Source organism: Typopeltis vanoorti, chromosome 11 (genome assembly GCF_054136105.1).
Source record: "Typopeltis vanoorti isolate ZY-2024b chromosome 11, IOZ_Tvanoo_1.0, whole genome shotgun sequence".
NCBI lineage: Eukaryota > Metazoa > Arthropoda > Arachnida > Uropygi > Thelyphonidae > Typopeltis > Typopeltis vanoorti.
Window position 1 is genome coordinate 106,705,731 of NC_143559.1, and position 18,822 is coordinate 106,724,552.

General features: G+C 37.1%; 1 protein-coding gene across 1 annotated transcript in view; it reads left to right on the forward strand.

Annotated features, from left to right (window-relative positions):
• Window positions 1-18,822, forward strand: part of LanB1 (laminin subunit beta-1) — a 754,433-nt gene that overhangs the window by 627,127 nt on the left and 108,484 nt on the right. Inside the window, exon 28 of the mRNA XM_090400882.1 lies at window positions 15,787-15,975. Within this exon, the coding sequence (XP_090257008.1) occupies window positions 15,787-15,975 (189 nt within the window). The remainder of the gene's footprint in view (window positions 1-15,786; window positions 15,976-18,822) is intronic.

Here is an 18,822-nt window from a genome sequence, read left to right on the forward strand (position 1 = left end):
TCAGTGTCCTCTGCATCATTCCCAGAAGCCTTTGTGTTGTCTTCACAATTTTGGCGATGTGTCCCCTAAATTTTAGATCCTTATCCACTATTACCCCCAGATCTCTTATTTCCTCTACCTCCAACAATATATTCTCACCAAGCATAAATTCTGCATCCCATCTTTGTTTTCCAAATTTTAAAACCTTACATTTTGCAACATTGAACTCAGATCCCCATTTTCGTGACCAATCACTCAATCTATTCAAGTCTTCTTGTAAAGCCACAACATCTTCACTACACTTAATGGTTCGTCCCAACTTTGCATCTTCTGCAAACAACTGAATATCTCAATCCAAATCTTCACCTATATCATTAATATACAAGTTAAACAGCAATAGACCTAAAACAGACCCCTTAGGCACTTTACTAGTGACTTTCCTTTTTCTGGATATCGCTCCCCCATACACAACTTGTTGATACCTATCAGATAGCCAGTCTCTAATCCAATGCATGCACCAATCTAATATCCAACCCTATCTGCTCTAGTTTGACTGTCAACCTATCATGAGGTACTCTATCAAAAGCCTTTCCGAAATCCAAGTATATTACTCTGTATCCTTTTCCTCTGTCCAAGGAAGCAGTCACTTTATTGTAATAAGTAAGTAGATTACTAAAACATGACCTCCCTTTAGCAAATCCATGCTGTCCATCAAAGATAATACCATTATTATCAACCCAACTCTGGATCCTAATTCTCACAAGCTTCTCCAACAACTTAACCACAACACCTGACACACAGATAGGCCTATAGTTTGATGCTTGAGTTTGATCACCTCCTTTATGAAGTGGCACAATCTTGCCCTCCTTCCACTCCTTAGGAACTTGACCGAGTGCAAGACTCATATTAAAATTATATGTCAAGGCAGGTGTCAACTCCCTGGCACATTATTTCAGAATACGTGGTGATATATTATCAATTCCCATAGCTTTATTAACATCTAGTTTACTCAACTCTCCATACACCGCTTGCTCACCTACAGTCAGTCTCTCCTCCCCATCATCAACTGCTCTCAATCCCTCCATGAAGTCACATTCACAAGATTGAAAGATCTTTATGAACTGCTCATTAAGTATCTCCACCACACATTCTGCAACAGCTGTCTTTATATCATTTTCTCCACTCAATTTCATCCCTCCATAATCATTCTTTCTTTTGCTGGCTACATATCAAAAGAATTCCTTAGGATTCTTTTTGGCTTCATTAGCCAACTGCTGTTCATACCTCTCTTTAGCTACCCTCACCAACCAAGTCACCCTCCTTGGTTTGTCTTTGTAGACCTCATGGAATTGGTTATTTCTACTTCTCTTATGTTGCCTCCACAATGTCCTTTTTCTCTGTATCTCATGCTTAATTTCTGTATTCATCCATCTCACACCCACCTTATTTAACCTTCTCAACCTTGGAATACATTTAGACATTGCACCTACTAAACAGTTTTTGAAAATCCCCCCAGCTGCATTGATTTCTTTTCCGGCTAACTCCTCATGCCACGCTACACCCGCAAGCTGTCTCCTGAGCTCTTCATAATCACCCCACCCCCCTTGTAGTTCCACATATACGCTTTTCTCACAAAGGTCCTCACACTGCTGGCAACCACCCAGGTAATCACCTCATGGTCACTCTCACCAATTAGTGGATGATTTGACACCTCATTTACAATTACATCCTTTGATGAGATGACCAAATCCCAGACCCTCAATCCTCGTGTTCCATCTGTTACATACTGTCTGAGGTAGTTATCCCTCAAAAACTCAAGAAACTCATTTTCTTTACTTCCAGTTGCTATCTCATAATTCCAGTCTATATTGCCATAATTAAAATCACCCATAATGATCACTCCTTTCTTATTTACTTGGCTAATTTGATTGTGCATTTCATTATCACCACCATCAACATTACCTGGTCTATAACAACATCCAACCAAGTATTTGATTCCATTCACCTCTATCTCACACCATACTGCCTCAAAACCAATGGCACTATTTCCCACTTGCATCTCCACTTTATATGGACATAAATCTTTCTCTATTGTCAATAGCACTCCCCCCCTCCCTTTTTACCCCCTCTGTCCTCACGAAACACATCATACCCTTCCATCTCTATTCCTACCAGGATATCATCCTCTTCCAATCAGTCTCACTTATTCTGACAATCTTTGGATGAACAGACACAATTAGTGCAACCATTTCATCTGCCTTGTTTCTTATACTTCTAGCATTTGTATACAAACACAACAGCTCATTTCTCGATCTACAGCTAGTTCCACTGATACTATCACTCCCTCAATGTGATCTCTCCATGCTCGACTGGGGCCTTTTCCCTTTCTGCTTCTTCACCCTTTTCAATTCCAACTGTTTCCTCTTGATCCCTGGTCATCCCATTCCTTTCCTACCTACACATGCTCACCTCCTCATGGAGCATCCACCTTTCTTGCTGTGTACCCCTGTCCACCCTGAGCCTCCCCGTTTCCCTGCTCCTCTTGCACACCCATTCTCTCATTTTCTATACTCATACCACTCACTTCCCCATTCATAACCACCTCTTCAATCTCTCCTGTCTTACTCTCCCACTCTTACACATCACTTCCCACTCGATCTGATTCATTCTCTCTATTCACTTCTCTACCTTCCAGCAACAGTCTCTCCAAGCGACTCACACCTTAACCACTCAAATGCAGTCCATCTCCCCCATACATACTCATAGCAGTCCATAGCTCACTTCGTCCCTCAAACTCATTCCACACATTAACAAACTGTACTCCCGTCTCCTCACACATTTCAGCCAGCATATCAATTCCTAATCCCTGCTCTCTGCCTCATTTCACCACTGTTATACCTAGGCAACACGCTAACTACCCTTCCTGTCACACTATTCTGTTTTATCCTTCTAAGCAGCCTCCTGATATCCATTCTGACACACTCTTTGGCTTCTCTAAATCATTCGTACCTATTAATACTATTAACTCTTTTGCTCGCTCCTGCGTCATATCCAATGTCTCAATCACTCTACTCATTTTAGCGCTTGGAAAACATACCTTGTGCATTCTGTCCTCCAGCACACTTTTAATAATGGAGTTGCCATACACCACCACTCGCTCATCTTTTGTTAACTCTTTCATTCCATCATTATTTATTTTAATAGTTTTGTACTGATTTGTTTTGTAATTTGTTTTTAAATTTAATTTGGTATTTTTTTTATTATTATTAATTTGGTTAGTGTGTCTTTTAACACAATTCTGTCAAATGCTTTAGCTAAAAAAATTTAACTAAAAAAACTTACAAAAATTTTTTTCCACATTCACTTTACCAATCTGAATGTAAAGAACCCCAAATCTCTGTCACAACAACCACAGCTCATCTTAACTATCCTATACCCTACATGATTCCTTTTGTCACAAGGGTGATACTTGTGCAATCTCGTTTTCCTTGTCAGAGGATGTCTAATCTCGAATCTACTCGTTTTTTGACCTTCTGTTATTTAGGATTTCCTTCCATCATTGTGTATCCTTCATCTGTCTCTGTTTCCCTTAATATAATTCTGAAAATCATTCTGACCTATTATTTTTATGGCTAATATAGTCTACTTTCATTTAGGAGTTCCCCTTTTTTTCAGTGTCATTAGCTTTTTACTCAAATCTTAGGGCATTACTGATATTTGGACATACCTTTTCCAGATGTTGTTGGCTGTCTCCTTATCCCAGTGATATGCATTCATCTGCTGTTCAAGGAAGGGGGTTTGGAAAAGTGGGGGTAAAGTAATGTGGGGGTATTATTTGAAAAAAACTGGTGGGGGTAGAGAGCATTTTTTGGGGGGGAGGTGATAGAAGGATCTGAAAATAGAAACTATTTTTTGGGGAAGAGGCAGGATTGATGGGAAAATGTCAGTGGTAGGAGTAACGGGGTGTGAGCCATTTTGACGTTTCAAAAGTAGGTTATATTGGCCATAAAAATAATATTTTAGAGGAGTAACATGGGAATTTTCTCAGAAATAATATCTATATCATTCTGACCTCTTTGACTTCTTAATCTTGAAGCTTGATTTCCTGCAATCCAATTTCCCTAAGAGTGAAGTCATCTCCTTGGTAGCTTTAATGTTTCCAACACTAATTGGCTCCCTTTTTTGAACTCCACTGACCAAGCTGAAAGAAAAGCAGAGGCATTTTCTCTATGCAGTGACCTGAAATAAATCATCTATCTTCCAACCAGAATTGGCAGTCCATTCACCCAACACTGGATCATTTCTTAATTAGTTCTCCTTCCAGGTGCACTGTTAAAGCAAGCTTCCCTTTTTTGTAATTCAGATTGCAATAACATCCAAGTCATTTCTAGTGGAACACATTCCTCTCAACCATTCACAATCTTAAGTTCTTTGACAGTACAATAATGTCAAGTGGGAAGATCTCTGAGATTTTTACTCTCTTTCCATGGTCAGATTACTGTTTCCATTCTCCATATTCAGAGTTGTGATCTTGTTACATAAAAATTATCTATGTTGGAATGATGGCCTTCATTCTCCACTCAGTTCAAAATTCCCATCCTATATCCAAGCAATAATTTTCCAAAAGTTGTGCCTGGGTGGTCCAAGAAAAGAAAACAGCTTATCATAAGCAGCTTAAGACAAAACTCCAGCTTCATTCTCAGCCTTCACTGAAGCCTGCAATGCATGCAAATCCATCATTAACAGGGCTAAATCTGACTTATAAAGGGCTACATATAGAAAACTTGCCACCTATGCCAGTGGTAGTCATTCATTCTGATTGTTCACAAAAGTTGTTAGGCACAACTTTTGTCCATCTATGCTTCCTCTTTTTTTTATCACAATTGGAAGTTTTTTTTCACCCACTTAGTTAGACTATAATAAATTTAGTTTAATCCTTTATGTGTAAGCAAACAAAGTTTGTGCCTGAAGTATCTTCAGGACTGAAAATCTGAAAAAAAAAAAAAATCTTTATCACAGTATTGCAACCATATACAGCTGATTGCCTGACATCATTCTTCTCTTCCAACTCCAGAATAGATGACCAAGCAAAATCACTTCTCTCTTTACTTGGAACACTGTATCACAAGCATCCTGTGACTACCAGTCAGAAAAAAATCAGAAGAATCTTAAAGAACCTGAATCCCGAAAAAGGCTTCTGGTCCTGATGTAATCCCACAAAATTGTGCTCGCTCTAGTGATGTGCTCTTGAGCACCATTTGTGGGATAAAATACTCAGCTGGCATTCAACCTACAGCATGGAAGCAAGCCCATATGCAGCCATTTCAAAAAAGAAAAAGGTGTGTGTGTGGGGGGGGGGGGGAATTAGTGTCTACCTTCAAATTATTAATCTATTCCCCTCACCTCAGTGTTATCTTAAAGTAATGGACAAGATCAACAATAGCAGTGTCTTTTGAACTGGAGAACAATCAACTGATCAGCGACCAGTGAGGATTCACCAGTCAAAATCCAGAACAGATCTCCTTGCCTACATCACCCACCTCTCACAACCAATGGAAAAGTTTGGAGAAACCTGTGCTATTTGCACTTGATATTTCCAAGGCATATGAGAGTTGCCATATTTGTTCAAGTTGTTCAGTGTGTGTAATATTGGAAGGTGCTCCACTTTAGATTTTCCGATTAATGCAGGTGTTCCTCAGGTGATCTCTTCCTAATATTCATAAATGGCCTGCTCTTACTGACTTCAAATCCTATTCACAGTTTTATTGATGATAGCATTCTCTACCACCATCCTACTCCTATAACAAACCTTTAGTGCTCAACCATTTCAAGCTTCAAGATCATCTACAGTAAGTGCCCTGATCTCCACACCATCCCTGCAATAAGGCAATACCAATTTAGTTATCTTCAATGCCTTCAAATTTTTTTTTTCTCACAAAAATGACCTTAGTTCCTCTATCCTTACCTTTGACAATGCCCAATATAACAGTCAAGATTATTATTATTATGGGCTATTCCAAGGAGTCCTTAGACTCATCGAGGGAGACCCTAAACATCATGTCAAGAACTATCCAACATTTGCACGGTTACTTTGCTTTGAACTCATTCACAGTCATGACACCCACAACAGACTGGCAACCTATTCCACTCATTTTCTCTTCAAGCAGAAAACCTGGTTCTAACACCCTTGCTAACTACACTCTTACTCAGTTTCCATTAATGGCCCCTAGTTCTTCCACCACTAGACCTGTTCTGAAAAATTTCCTCTGAATTAATCGTGTAAAAATTCCTCAGTAATTTGTATGTCTCAATCATATCACCCCCTTTTCCACCTATCAACCAATTTCTGTAACCCACAGATCTTCAACCTATTCTCATAAGGTTCATTCCATAGACCAGCTATGAACTTGGTCACTCGCCTCTGGATCCTCTCCACTTGCTCCTCATCGAGAAATCCTGGTGCCCAGATTTGTATGCAGTAGTCAAGATGAGGTCTTATCAAGGCTTGATAAGGAGGAACAATAACCTGCTTGTCTCTGCTGATCAAAGTATTCTTCAGTAACCAAGTAATCTGATGACTGCTTTAGCCGGCCCCTAAACTTTAACTCCCTATCTAGTAACACTCCCAAGTCTCTGGCTTTGTCAATTTCCTGGAGTACAGTTCCACCAACGTAGTATACAGCTGGTAAGCTTTTCACCCCAAATTGCATAACCTTACACTCTGCCACATTAAACTGACATCCATTCTCCTTTGCCCAGTCTGCCAATCTATCCCAATCATTTCCTGCAAATTTTGACATCATCTGTATTAACTATTGCTCTACACAATTTTGCATCATATGCAAATAACTGAACAGTTCCTCTCAGATCCTTTCCTATATTGTTAATGTACAAATTAAACAGTAGCTTTAAACAAGATCAGAAATCTCTTCTCAGACTTTTCTCTTCTCAGATATCTCTTCTCTTACACTTGACCTTTCCTGGTATAATCATATCACTTCTATAATATTCTCAGCTTTCAGAGAACTTGGCATCCTCTTTCACTCAAGATGTTACTTTTCATCTCTGCAGTTACTTGCTGTGTACAAATTCCAAATTCACCCAACCTTGGAATACTGCTCTCACATTTGGGGTAGTGCACCTAAAACCTCTCTAAAAATTCTTGATGCTATTCAGAAGATAACAGTTTGGTCATTTGATGACTCTTCTTTCACAGACTATGTCTCGTAGATCAGTGCTTCCCAAACTTCTGAATGTCAGGGCCCCCTTTGCAAATATTAAAATATTTCACGCCCCCCCCCCAAAATCATAATAGAGAGATATATTATTATAATATTTATTGTATTTATATTCAATACAAAACATATACAGCGAATATTGCAAAAATCAAATGCATACATTATATTTTTTGCCTCTTACCGTTTGGTTCTGAAGACGATGCAGGCTGTTCTGGTAAAATATGAAATACTGTCCTTTTTTTTTTTTTTTTTTTTTTTTTTTTTTTTTTTTTTTTTTTTTGAGTCTGTTTCTGCTTCTTCTGATTGTTCGCAGGAATTTTTTTATATTTTTTATCAGCCACTTATCCATCTCAGGGTTAAATTTTTTAACATAGAATAGATCAAATATTATCACCACTTACCGATAAGGGAATCCCCGGACCAGGAACATTTTTCCCTTTTGTGACTTTTCTCCCTTTACGGTAATTAAGCCTAATGTGAAAGAGACAGCAAAGGCAGGTTATTAAAACGTGCCTATGATTGGTGCGGTATTAACAAAAGATCGCGCAACTGAAAGATAAAAGCATAGCTGACATGCTAACCCTCTTCAACCGAATTCCATATGTGAAACTGCCATAACATTCATTATATATACAGGGTGTTCGGGATAAATTTGACATATTTATAATTAATTATATTTTTCCGTAAGTTACATGTATTAACACACACTTCTCTTCATTTAAAAGTTTGGACCCTTCTTCATTCATATACAAGATGTCAGAAAGGATGGATAGCTGGAACCCACCTGAATCATGGAAGAGAATAACTTGTATCATGATGATTCGTGCCCGCCATCAAAATAAGGATATTACGACTGCTGCCCAATGCTCCCTGAATACAGTAAAAACAATCAGGCATGAACTAGAGACTTGCAATGGTGACTACGAGGATGTAGCAAGAAGAAAGATCCCTAGCAGACGATCTGATTGCGTTCGTACAGCAGAATTCCTCGCAAATCTGCAGGAACAGGTGTTGAAGAACCCTGGCATTGGAATTCGGGCTTTGTTCGTGGAGTTGCTAACTGTAGTCAAGCCCTGGATAACAAGGGTAGCCAATGGTAGGCCGTATGTATGGCAGCAGGATTCGGCCCCTTGCCACACCTCTGGGAAAAGTCAAAAATGGTTGTCTGAAAATTTCTACGACTTCACCAGTCCAAATGTTTGGCCTCCAAACTCCCCAGACCTTAACCCCATGGATTATTTTGTATGGGGCGCAGTTGAAAAAGACACCAATCGCACTTCCAGTAATACAAAAGCCCAGTTAATGGATAAAATTAAAACAGTTTTTGCGGTCCTTCCCAGGGAGACTGTAGCATCAGCTTGTTCGAGGTTCCGAAGCAGAATTGAAGCTGTGATCGATGCTAATGGTGGTTATTTTGAGTAAATCTTGTTGATAGTATTGTAATTAACTCTGCCTGTAATGTTTTTTTGTCAATTCATTAAATTTAATAGATACAAAGAAGATTTTCTTTTTCCTTACGAAACTGTCAAATTTATCCCGAACACCCTGTATATATATATATATATTACTTAGTTTTAACACGTTCGGTTGAATTTTATTGCTGCCTTGGGAAATCAAACACACACATCTAATTAATAACAATAGTTTTTAGTTAAATACTGTGTTCGCCCATGCAACATATGGTTTTGTTTCAGTCTATACAGCATAGTTTCTGTATGAGGGGACATGTGATTCATTAATTAGTGTGTTTTTATCCCAGTTGTCTCTAATTGCACTATTTGTTGAGAAATATATTACACAGACTCCTCATACCTTATTCACTGGCATAATAAAAGTACTTGTTTTTATTGCCTCTGCAGTATAGCGGCTGTTAGGGAGGGTGTTGTTTACCACTGCAAGGGAGTTACTATCTCCCCACATGAACTTGTTTAAGCTTTTTTTCATGTGTGAAGTATATGCAAAACTTTTATTGGTAACAGAAAACTAGCTCGGATGATAGTGATAATATAAAACGAGTTTTGATATGTATATAAAGTCAACATCAACAGTCCCTGATTACGAACGCGTGATGAAAGGGACAGGAAGATTTGGAGCTTCCCTGGAGAGCATTCGAAGTAAATACAATTAACCACTGGTTTGAAATGAAACATATGAATAAGCAATATTTACTAATATTCATTAAGCGCCGAAGAAATATGCAGGAAGCAAAGTTTGTGAACCAACACCAATGTGTGAATTTTTCCATTAAAATATAAAAAATAACAAAAAAGAAATAATAAAAGTTAAATATGTTTATTTTAAAATAAAAAAAATCTACTTAGTCTTAAAACATTTAAAATTTGTTTTCATTATTTCACAGCCCCCCTCAACAAAACCTACGGCCCCCAAGGGGGCCACGGCCCACAGTTTGGGAAGCGCTGTTGTAGATCACTTCATTTCAGCATTGTGTCATTTCATAGATATCTCCATGAATACTTCTAGCAGAACTGGTATCCATTATGCCCCACACACACTGGGATTAACTGGTTTAGTAATTCAAACGTTCACCTGTAAAAGGATGTTACAGAGCCTGTTGTTAATGTTGTTGCATACATTTAGCAGAAATGCGGGCATAATGGGGTTGAGCAAAGTAATCAGCTAACGTTCCTCTTAAAGAGTTGGAAGTTTTAGTCTTGGGAAATACAGGTAAACCTCGTATAACACGGATATTTATATAATGCGGCATTTCCATAGAAATGCCGCATTATATAAATATCCGTGTTATACGAGACTCGGATCACATAGAAAAAATGCATAGTATAAAAGTATAAAAATTACAAATTGTACGTAAACTTCATTGTACATAATGCATAAATGTTTTAGGCAAAATAAAATAAAGTGCATATTTTAATCTTTCATAGCACGAGGATTAGTTAATAAACATTGGTTTTATCATATAATCACCTGATGTATTACTACAAAACAATAGAGTAATTCTATCTTTGGAAACTTTGAATCCAGAAGCTGATCATTCATTTTTTGAAATATAGGTGCGTTTTTTTGCATTTTTTTCCCCATATAACCTGGATTCATCCGCATTGAACACCTGGTCTGCATTATAAATGTTTATAAACTGTGAGTGCTTTTTGTTTGATAAAATTTCCATCCAAAGGAATTTTCTTTTGAGTGCAATCTTCTATCCAAATCATTAGAGATTTCTCCATTTTTTCCATTAGAATATCGCGTACATTAGGCTTTGCATTTACTGTTGACCCAGCAATATCACTTTCTCGGATTTTATGTTCATTTTGTTTTAAATTCAAAGTCCTTGCAACAACTCTTGGTTTTCACCATTTTTCAACTGATCCATGATTTTAATTTTTTTCTTTGAGAGAAGTTAATTTTCTTTTCAATGTTGGTTTTTTTCCTTTTGTTGCAGTCTGTGGCCATTATTATAAAAATAAATTTTTTACATAAAAAAAAGCATTACATATTAATTATGTAACTCAACAGAAAATAAAATGCTCAGCTTGAGATTAACACACTTATGATTTTAATGCACTTTCCTGGCAGAAAACGAAGACAATTTTCAACAATAAACACTTTATATGGTAAACAGTTGATGTATATGCTTGCTGAAGGGTATATCCCCTAATATAAATTCGCTACTTATAACTACATGCACGATATGGGCAGACACAAATTTAACGCAGATAAAATTTGATTTTTTAAGTCGCATGGTGAAAAATATATAAAAAGATAAAGGGTAATTACAATTTGTAGACCATATTTTTATCGAAACTGCGTTGAATAATACCGCATTGAACAAGGGTTACTACAATTTGTAGACCACGTTATATCGAAACCAAGTCCGTGCGGTTAGCCTAGTGGCTTTGCGCTTCGCAACCATATGACTGGGGAAGGAATGTCCCAGGTTCGATTCCCGTCAAAGACGTGAGGAATTTGAGGATCTTCCTCAGCCATAGCCAAGGTAGCCGGTCTTGGGCGCGGGCAGTAGGGTTTTTTCTGCCAGTTTATCTGGCATTTTTCATCCTGCAAGCAGACAAACCTGCCCCGTGAACATACGCCTATACAGCCAAAAATATATCCCCCCCCCCCAGCGGCAGACTAGGCGACAGGTCAGTTGGGAGTGGTACTAACAAGTAGTCGCATCTGAGTAACATGCGGACCCTGCAGAGGAAGCGGGAATAACACGTAGTGAAAGAAGAAGAAAGAGTTATGTCGAAACCATGTTGTATAGGTACAGCGTTATACGAGGGTTAACTCTACTTCATTCCATTTATATCAGTTCTGTAGAACTTCCTCCCCCCATGAAGTATTTCCCAAGACTACATTAATTCCCAAGTAATTCCCAAGACTACAAATACATTCCATTTATTATCAGTTCTGTAGAACTTCCTTCCCCCTTGAAGTATTTCCCAAGACCACAACTTCCAACTCTTTAAGAGGAATGTTAGCTGATTACTTTGCTCAATCCCAGCCACACATCATCTGTAGGACTTGCAGCCTTTCATATGTGGGAGTTATATATATATATATATATATATATATATTTTATACAGGGTGATTCAAAAAGATGGACTCAATTTTGTAAGTCTATGTATCAAACATAGAACTAGTGACAAATATGATATAAAGTATATTTGATTATACTCACAATTAAAGTTTATAGATGTTCAATGTGCCCCCCCCCCCCCACTGCATGGGTTACGCTCAAAACTCTGTTAAATTCATCTCACATTCTCCTCCGATATACACACATTCTGCCCTACCTTTTTCCCTTACACAAACAACCTGTTTGCTCAAATTGATAATTCTAATGACAAATGCTCTTCCTCATTGGAGGTTCAATGTTGAAACGATGACAAAACGCACGCTTCAACTCAGTCACCAATTAGGTTTTAATGAGCTCATGAATGCAAAAAATTTTGTGCTACATAGTAGCCATTTTGCTCACAACTGACGTTGCTGCAAGGCTGTGAGATAGGCAAGTGCTCTAATGGTAGTATTTCAAACTTTGGGACCTCCTCTTTCAAGTGTTATGTAGATCATTCACATACAATGTATAGTTCAGGAAATATAGCCGTACAAAATTGAGTCCATCTTTTTGAATCACCATATATATACAAGGTCAATAAAATATCTTCTTTATTATAAATTTGCTTTATTATAAATATTGCGTGGATTTTTTATCTATCTTTTTCTATATCCTGTTACTCATCAGATAATTCAATCACATTATTTTATTATATTTCCAATTATTTTTGTCCATAATTTTAATGATGTGTAAAACGATTAGGCTTTTTTACTAGTCATTTGATATTTTCTTTCTTTGAATGCTGTATTTAGAATATGATGTAATTCTTTGCTAATTGTTTCCCTCCATATTTGAATGTTCTTAAGATTTTATGTTATTTTAATTAATATCTTTTTCTGTTATTTCAAAAAAAAAAAAATTGAATCATTATTTTCATAAATGTGTATCTTTGGAAATATTATCATTATTATTTTCTGTGTATAGATTTTGAACATATTCTTTCTATTTATCCAATTTAATTAAAGTTTGTAGCACATGGGTTTGGATGTCAGGTTTGTCAGCTGGATTCAGGATTGGCTGTCCGATAGGTATCAGAGAGTTGTGTATGGTGGGACGTTTTCAAGGAGGCAGAGGGTTACAAGTGGGGTCCCACAGGGCTCAGTACTGGGACCTATATTGTTTACCTTTATATCAATGACATAGTCAGTGGATTGTAGGGGGATAATCAGTTGTTTGGGGATGATGTGAAGCTGGGAAGGGTTATTAGTAATAGTGCAGATGTGGTAGTCATGCAAGAGGATTTGAATAAGCTAGACAGATGGACAAATTAATGGGGGATATCGGTTTAATGCAGCAAAATGTAAAATCAATGTCCCATTGGACATTGATTTTACATTTTCCATGTGTCCCAAAATGTTTGGGACACATCAATGGGATGCTGCATACTTTATTGGAAGAGATATACTGGAGGAAGTAGGGGAGACAAGAGATCTGGGGTTGATGATTGATAGAACCTGAAATTCAGGGGACATATTGCAAAGGTGGTGAAGGTAACACAGAGGATTGCTGCAATAATGAGAAGGACACTGACCTGCAGAGATAGAAGAGTTATCATTCCGTTGTATAAGATCCTGATCAGACCACACTTAGACTATTGTTCTCAGATTTGGTCACCAGGATTTGAAGGGGATAAATTAACTGTGGAAAGGGTTCAGAGGCAGATAACAAAGACAGTTTCAGGACTGTAGAATGTTAGTTATGAGGATTGGCTGAGGGAATGTGGAGGGGATTAATTTATCCCCTCCACATTCTCTCCACACAGTTAATTTATCCCCTGCAGAATTTGGTGAATAAAAGAAGGAGAGGTGATATGATTGAGACTTTTAAACTGTTGAGAGGTGGTTGCAGGTTTGACACTGGGGAGTTCTTTCGCTTGGTTGAACAGCAGGAAGGAGTGATGACAAGGGGCCATCCCTGGAAGTTACAAAAAGAAACTGTGAGCAAGAGGGTGAGGAGTGGTTTCTTTGCATGGAGGATGGTTGATCCGTGGAATGCATTGCCTGATAGAGTGGTGAGAGTGAGAATGGTCATTGAGTTTAAGGAGTGGTATGATAGACTTTGTGTTTCCTAGGAGGGACCTCCCATGATGAGTCTTGATAGACTTGTGTTTCCTAGGAAGAACATCCCATGATGAGTCTTTTGACTCATTGGAGGCCTAAATAATAATAATAATAATAATTAATAATAGGATAACCAAGAGGAAAAAAATTTTTCCTCTTGGTTATCCCATTCCATATATCTGGGACACATCTGAAAAATTAACAAAAATCCTAAGGAAATACAGCCTTACAACCACTTATAGACCAAATAAAAAAATTGACATTCCATATCTGCCAGGTCCCTTGTAGTTGCAGACTGTCCTACTACAGCTAAACAGACAGGACAGCCAAGACATATTTCCTGAAAAATGATAGTTATGATCAGGAAGTCATTTTGCTTCTTTTCAAGGCCTTAATATGATCACACCTGGACTGCCATGTGCAGATTTGGTCTCCTTTGTTTGGATGAGATAAAGAAGCTGTGGACAGGGTGTAAAGATGAGTAAAAAGATGGATGATTTTGTGATTGTTGATTGTGTGTGAGGATAGACTGAGTGTATGTGGATTTCAGACACTGGTAAATAGAAGAAAGAATCGATATGCTAGAGGTGTGTAAAGAAAGGGTTTTTGTTATTTGGAAGATTAGGAGAGGACAAGGGGGCATCCATGGAAATTAAGTTTGTGTGCATTTAAGAAAGGAGTGAGCACTAGATTTGTCCTTACAGAGCAGTGAGTTTGTGGAACAGTTTATTTGTTGAACTAGTGAGTGCATCCATTGTGAATAAGTTTAAGAGAAAATATGTCAGCTGGTTTATTCGATATATACAATTAAGGAAGGCACCTACTGAATGGAAAACATCAAAGACCATAATTCTGCACAAAAAAGTAATAAAAAAAGGCATCAGTAATTACAAGCCCATGTCTATTATCACACACACATAAAATATTCACCTGAGTTATCCTAAACAGAATAAAAACCTCCATTAATGAAAATAGCTGCAAAGAACAGGTCAGTTTCAAAAAAGGCTTTTCCACAATAGATCAGATTCAAACTATTACTCAACTAACAGAAAGATGCAGAGAATACCAGATTCCACTTTGTCTTCTTTTTATAGATTTTAAAAAGGCATTTGATGCTGTTGAACATAACGCAATAGTCCAAGCTTTAACAGAACAATGAGTAGAAATAGCATATATCCAGCTCATAAAAGATATATACAAAGAAGGCAACAAATATCACCCTTTTCAATCACCTGATTAAAATTAACTGAAGTAGAGGATTCAGGGCGATGTCTTATCTCAATACACACTCTGGACATCATCATTCAAAAAATTGACATGAAAGGCGGAATAAACATTGATGATGAAATATTAAATATCCTATTATTCGTCGACAATGTGGTATTAATATCTCACTTGTATAATAAAGCAAGTTCGTATAATAATAATGGAAATATTGAATAATGATATTATTGAACGAAGCAAAACTAGTGTTTATGTTACACGTAGATTTCTGTGGTTAAGCAGTTCTGTAGGAAGTTTTTGGTATTGAGACCACATTGTAATATAAGGAGTTTATTAAAAATAAACAATTAAAACAATTAGACCTCCCTGATGATGTAAGTCTTACAACTTACATCATCTGGGGGAAATGGTACATAAAAATTTTACACAACAAAGTCTATTAATGATTAATTACACATTTAGATGTTTTTTATAACTTCACAACTGTTAAAAACAGTTGTGAAGTTATAAAAGTTTATTTTGAATAATCTCCTTATATTACAATGTGGTCTCAATACCAAAAACTTCCTACAAAACTAGTATTTATAAAAATTTATTTTTCTGTTTCTAATTAAAAAAAAAACACCCTAAAAGGACTTTTGTTCTTTTAATAATTTTATTTTTTTGTTTTTTTAATAATTATTTTCAGATTGAGGAAGCCAAACAGGATGCTGATGAGGCATTAGAAGAGGCCCGGCTGGCATTTGAACGTGCACAGACTGCTAAAAATAGATCAGAAAATGCTACAGCTGCAATAGAGGTGCTTTTAGATCGAATTGACCATTTTCTACAATCTGAAGGAGCTCGCCCTGCAGAAATTAGAGTACTGGCTAATGAGGTTAGCTGTGTTGAATTCTCTGATCCTGTTTCACTAGATTAATTAAGACATTTTTAAATGACTGTTTTCAATTGATTTCATCATGTAACTGAAGTTTATAACTACATCTTGGTGCTCACTTATCATTAGTGTAGGATTTCCATTATTTTAAATGCACATAATTATTTAAATACATATGTGCATCTTAGTCAGCCTGATTAGCCAAGTTAGTGTAACCGCTCTCCATCCGACTGGCTGTGGGTTCGAATCCCACTGTGAACACAGATATTTGTGAACATCTTTAGTTTGGAAAGGAATTTCATTGTCTAGCACAAGACCACTGCTCTACCCATTAAAGACCTGAAGTGGCTTGAAAAGCTTTTTGTTTGGTGTCTAAAATAAATGAAATATTAAAAAGAAAATTTTAAAAACCTCAGTCTACTTGCTAATGTACTGTAGTTTTACACCTTTTTACAGGTGGGAATCACATTAAAAAAAAAAAGTAATAATAAATTATTATTATTATTATTACACCTCCAGGGAGTCCAAAGACTCATCGAGGGAGGGCACCTACTCTACAATTCTCCACCACTCAATCCACTAACTACTACTACTTTCATCATCTACACCATAGGTTGCCAAACTTTTTCGGGCCACTGCCCACTTTGCAAGACATAAATTTTGTAATGCCCCCTATAATAGATTTAGTTTAATCCTTTATCCCAGTGAGAGCAAACAAAGTTTGCGCCTGAAAATATCTTCAGGACTAAATATAGTGTTGTACTATCTTATCCAGTAAGTAGTGCAACACCAAGGCAACTCGTGGCAAAGGTGGAGCAAGCTACCAGGCACTTCTAACCCAGTATCTCCCATAATGCAAAACACATTTCCTATGTGGATATGTATACTGTTATGCATTAAAGGGATTGGCCATCTACCCAGACTAGTTTCGACCTTTATTGAGGTCTCTTCAGTGGGAGCCAGGCCCAGAGCTGGAGATACCAGGCAGAAGCAGTAGCAAGTCATCTGTGCCTATGGGAGTTGCCAAAAGGTTTATCACCTTTTTTAAAAATTACTCAACATCTTTCTCTAAATCCAGAGTAATTTTTAAAAAAGGTGATAAACCTTTTGGCAACTCCCATAGGCACAGATGACTTGCTACTGCTTCTGCCTGGTATCTCCAGCTCTGGGCCTGGCTCCCACTGAAGAGACCTCAATAAAGGTCGAAACTAGTCTGGGTAGATGGCCAATCCCTTTAATGCATAACAGTATACATATCCACATAGGAAATGTGTTTTGCATTATGGGAGATACTGGGTTAGAAGTGCCTGGTAGCTTGCTCCACCTTTGCCACGAGTTGCCTTGGTGTTGCACTACTTACTGGATAAGATAGTACAACACTATATTTAGTCCTGAAGATATTTTCAGGCGCAAACTTTGTTTGCTCTCACTGGGATAAAGGATTAAACTAAATCTATTATAGTCTAACCTAGTGATAAATAAATTTTCAACATTTGTAATGCCCCCATTATAACAGTTTGAATAAAACCATATTTCAAATATTTGAGACTGAATAAAACCATATTTCAAATACTCAATACTGTACTGTCGACATTTCTTCTTATATTCAGACATAATGAAGTAATAAAATTCAAAAATATTCACAAAATAAAAGATTTAATTTACACTTTGTATGACTCCGCTCATCTATCACACTTTCGACTGATGATTGTTGGCAAAGCACACAAAAAATAATGAAACTTATTCCTAAACCACTGGTATTTATAGATTTGAAATCTAGCCCGAATCGACTTGCATGCATTGACTTGTTTGCGATACCATCGTACTCGTGCTTTGAACAAGTCACTGCAAGCACTCATATTCCTGTCAAAACATGCTGAATTGAGTGAATTACCTACATAATAGTTGACCGATATACTACTAGTTAAGACTCGTCTGCTGCATGGATAGACTAAAGCCTGTATGGTATGATCAATTTTTACAATAGCAAAAAATGAATGCATTTTTTAAGTATATAAAAAATAGAAGTTAAAATATCCTATCCTGTATGACACGTCAATTTTCTATGTCAATGAGAAAATTGAACATCTATTTCTATCTGACATGGTAAATTTTCAAATGATTAAATAATTGAAATAGAAAATTGATAAAAAAATTGATCATGTAAGACAGGCATAAGATGAATTAAAATTCAATATTTAAATTTTAAATGATTATCTAATCGCAAAATCATGAAAATAATTAATTTTTAAATATATATTATTAATTTCTTCTATAAAGAGCCACTGACCCCTAGACTACCTGAACACCCCCAAATGCTTCTCATCCCACTATAGCTCCCCTGGAAGGCTTCAGTGCCCACTGGGGGGGGGCAGTACTGCCTACTTTGGGAACCTATGATCTACACCAATGCCATCTACAGCCCACTACTACCACTAGTATTTTCACAGACAAGCACAAGCATCTATGCCCACGGCAAGATTCTAACCTGCAGCTTGACTTTTGGCGGATGTGCTAAGCACTCGGCCAACCTGGCTGGCAATTTGGAATATAGTTTTTTGGAATGAAGTACAGGGTGGCCATAAAATAACTTTCTCTCTTTTGTGGGCATCTGTAGCTAAAACCAATAAACGGAATGAGACCAAATTTTATACTGAGACTTTTGAAGGCATGGGGAGATGATTTTCGCAAAAAAAAAGATTTAGTACCAAAAGTCGCCGATAGGGGAAATTTCGGTGTTGGTGGAGCTGAAAGCAGTCAAATATTTGCAGTAAACGCAGGTAAAAAGGATTATGCAAATTTTACTGTGCGTATGTGACAACAGCACTACCAATTCTACTTAACCTG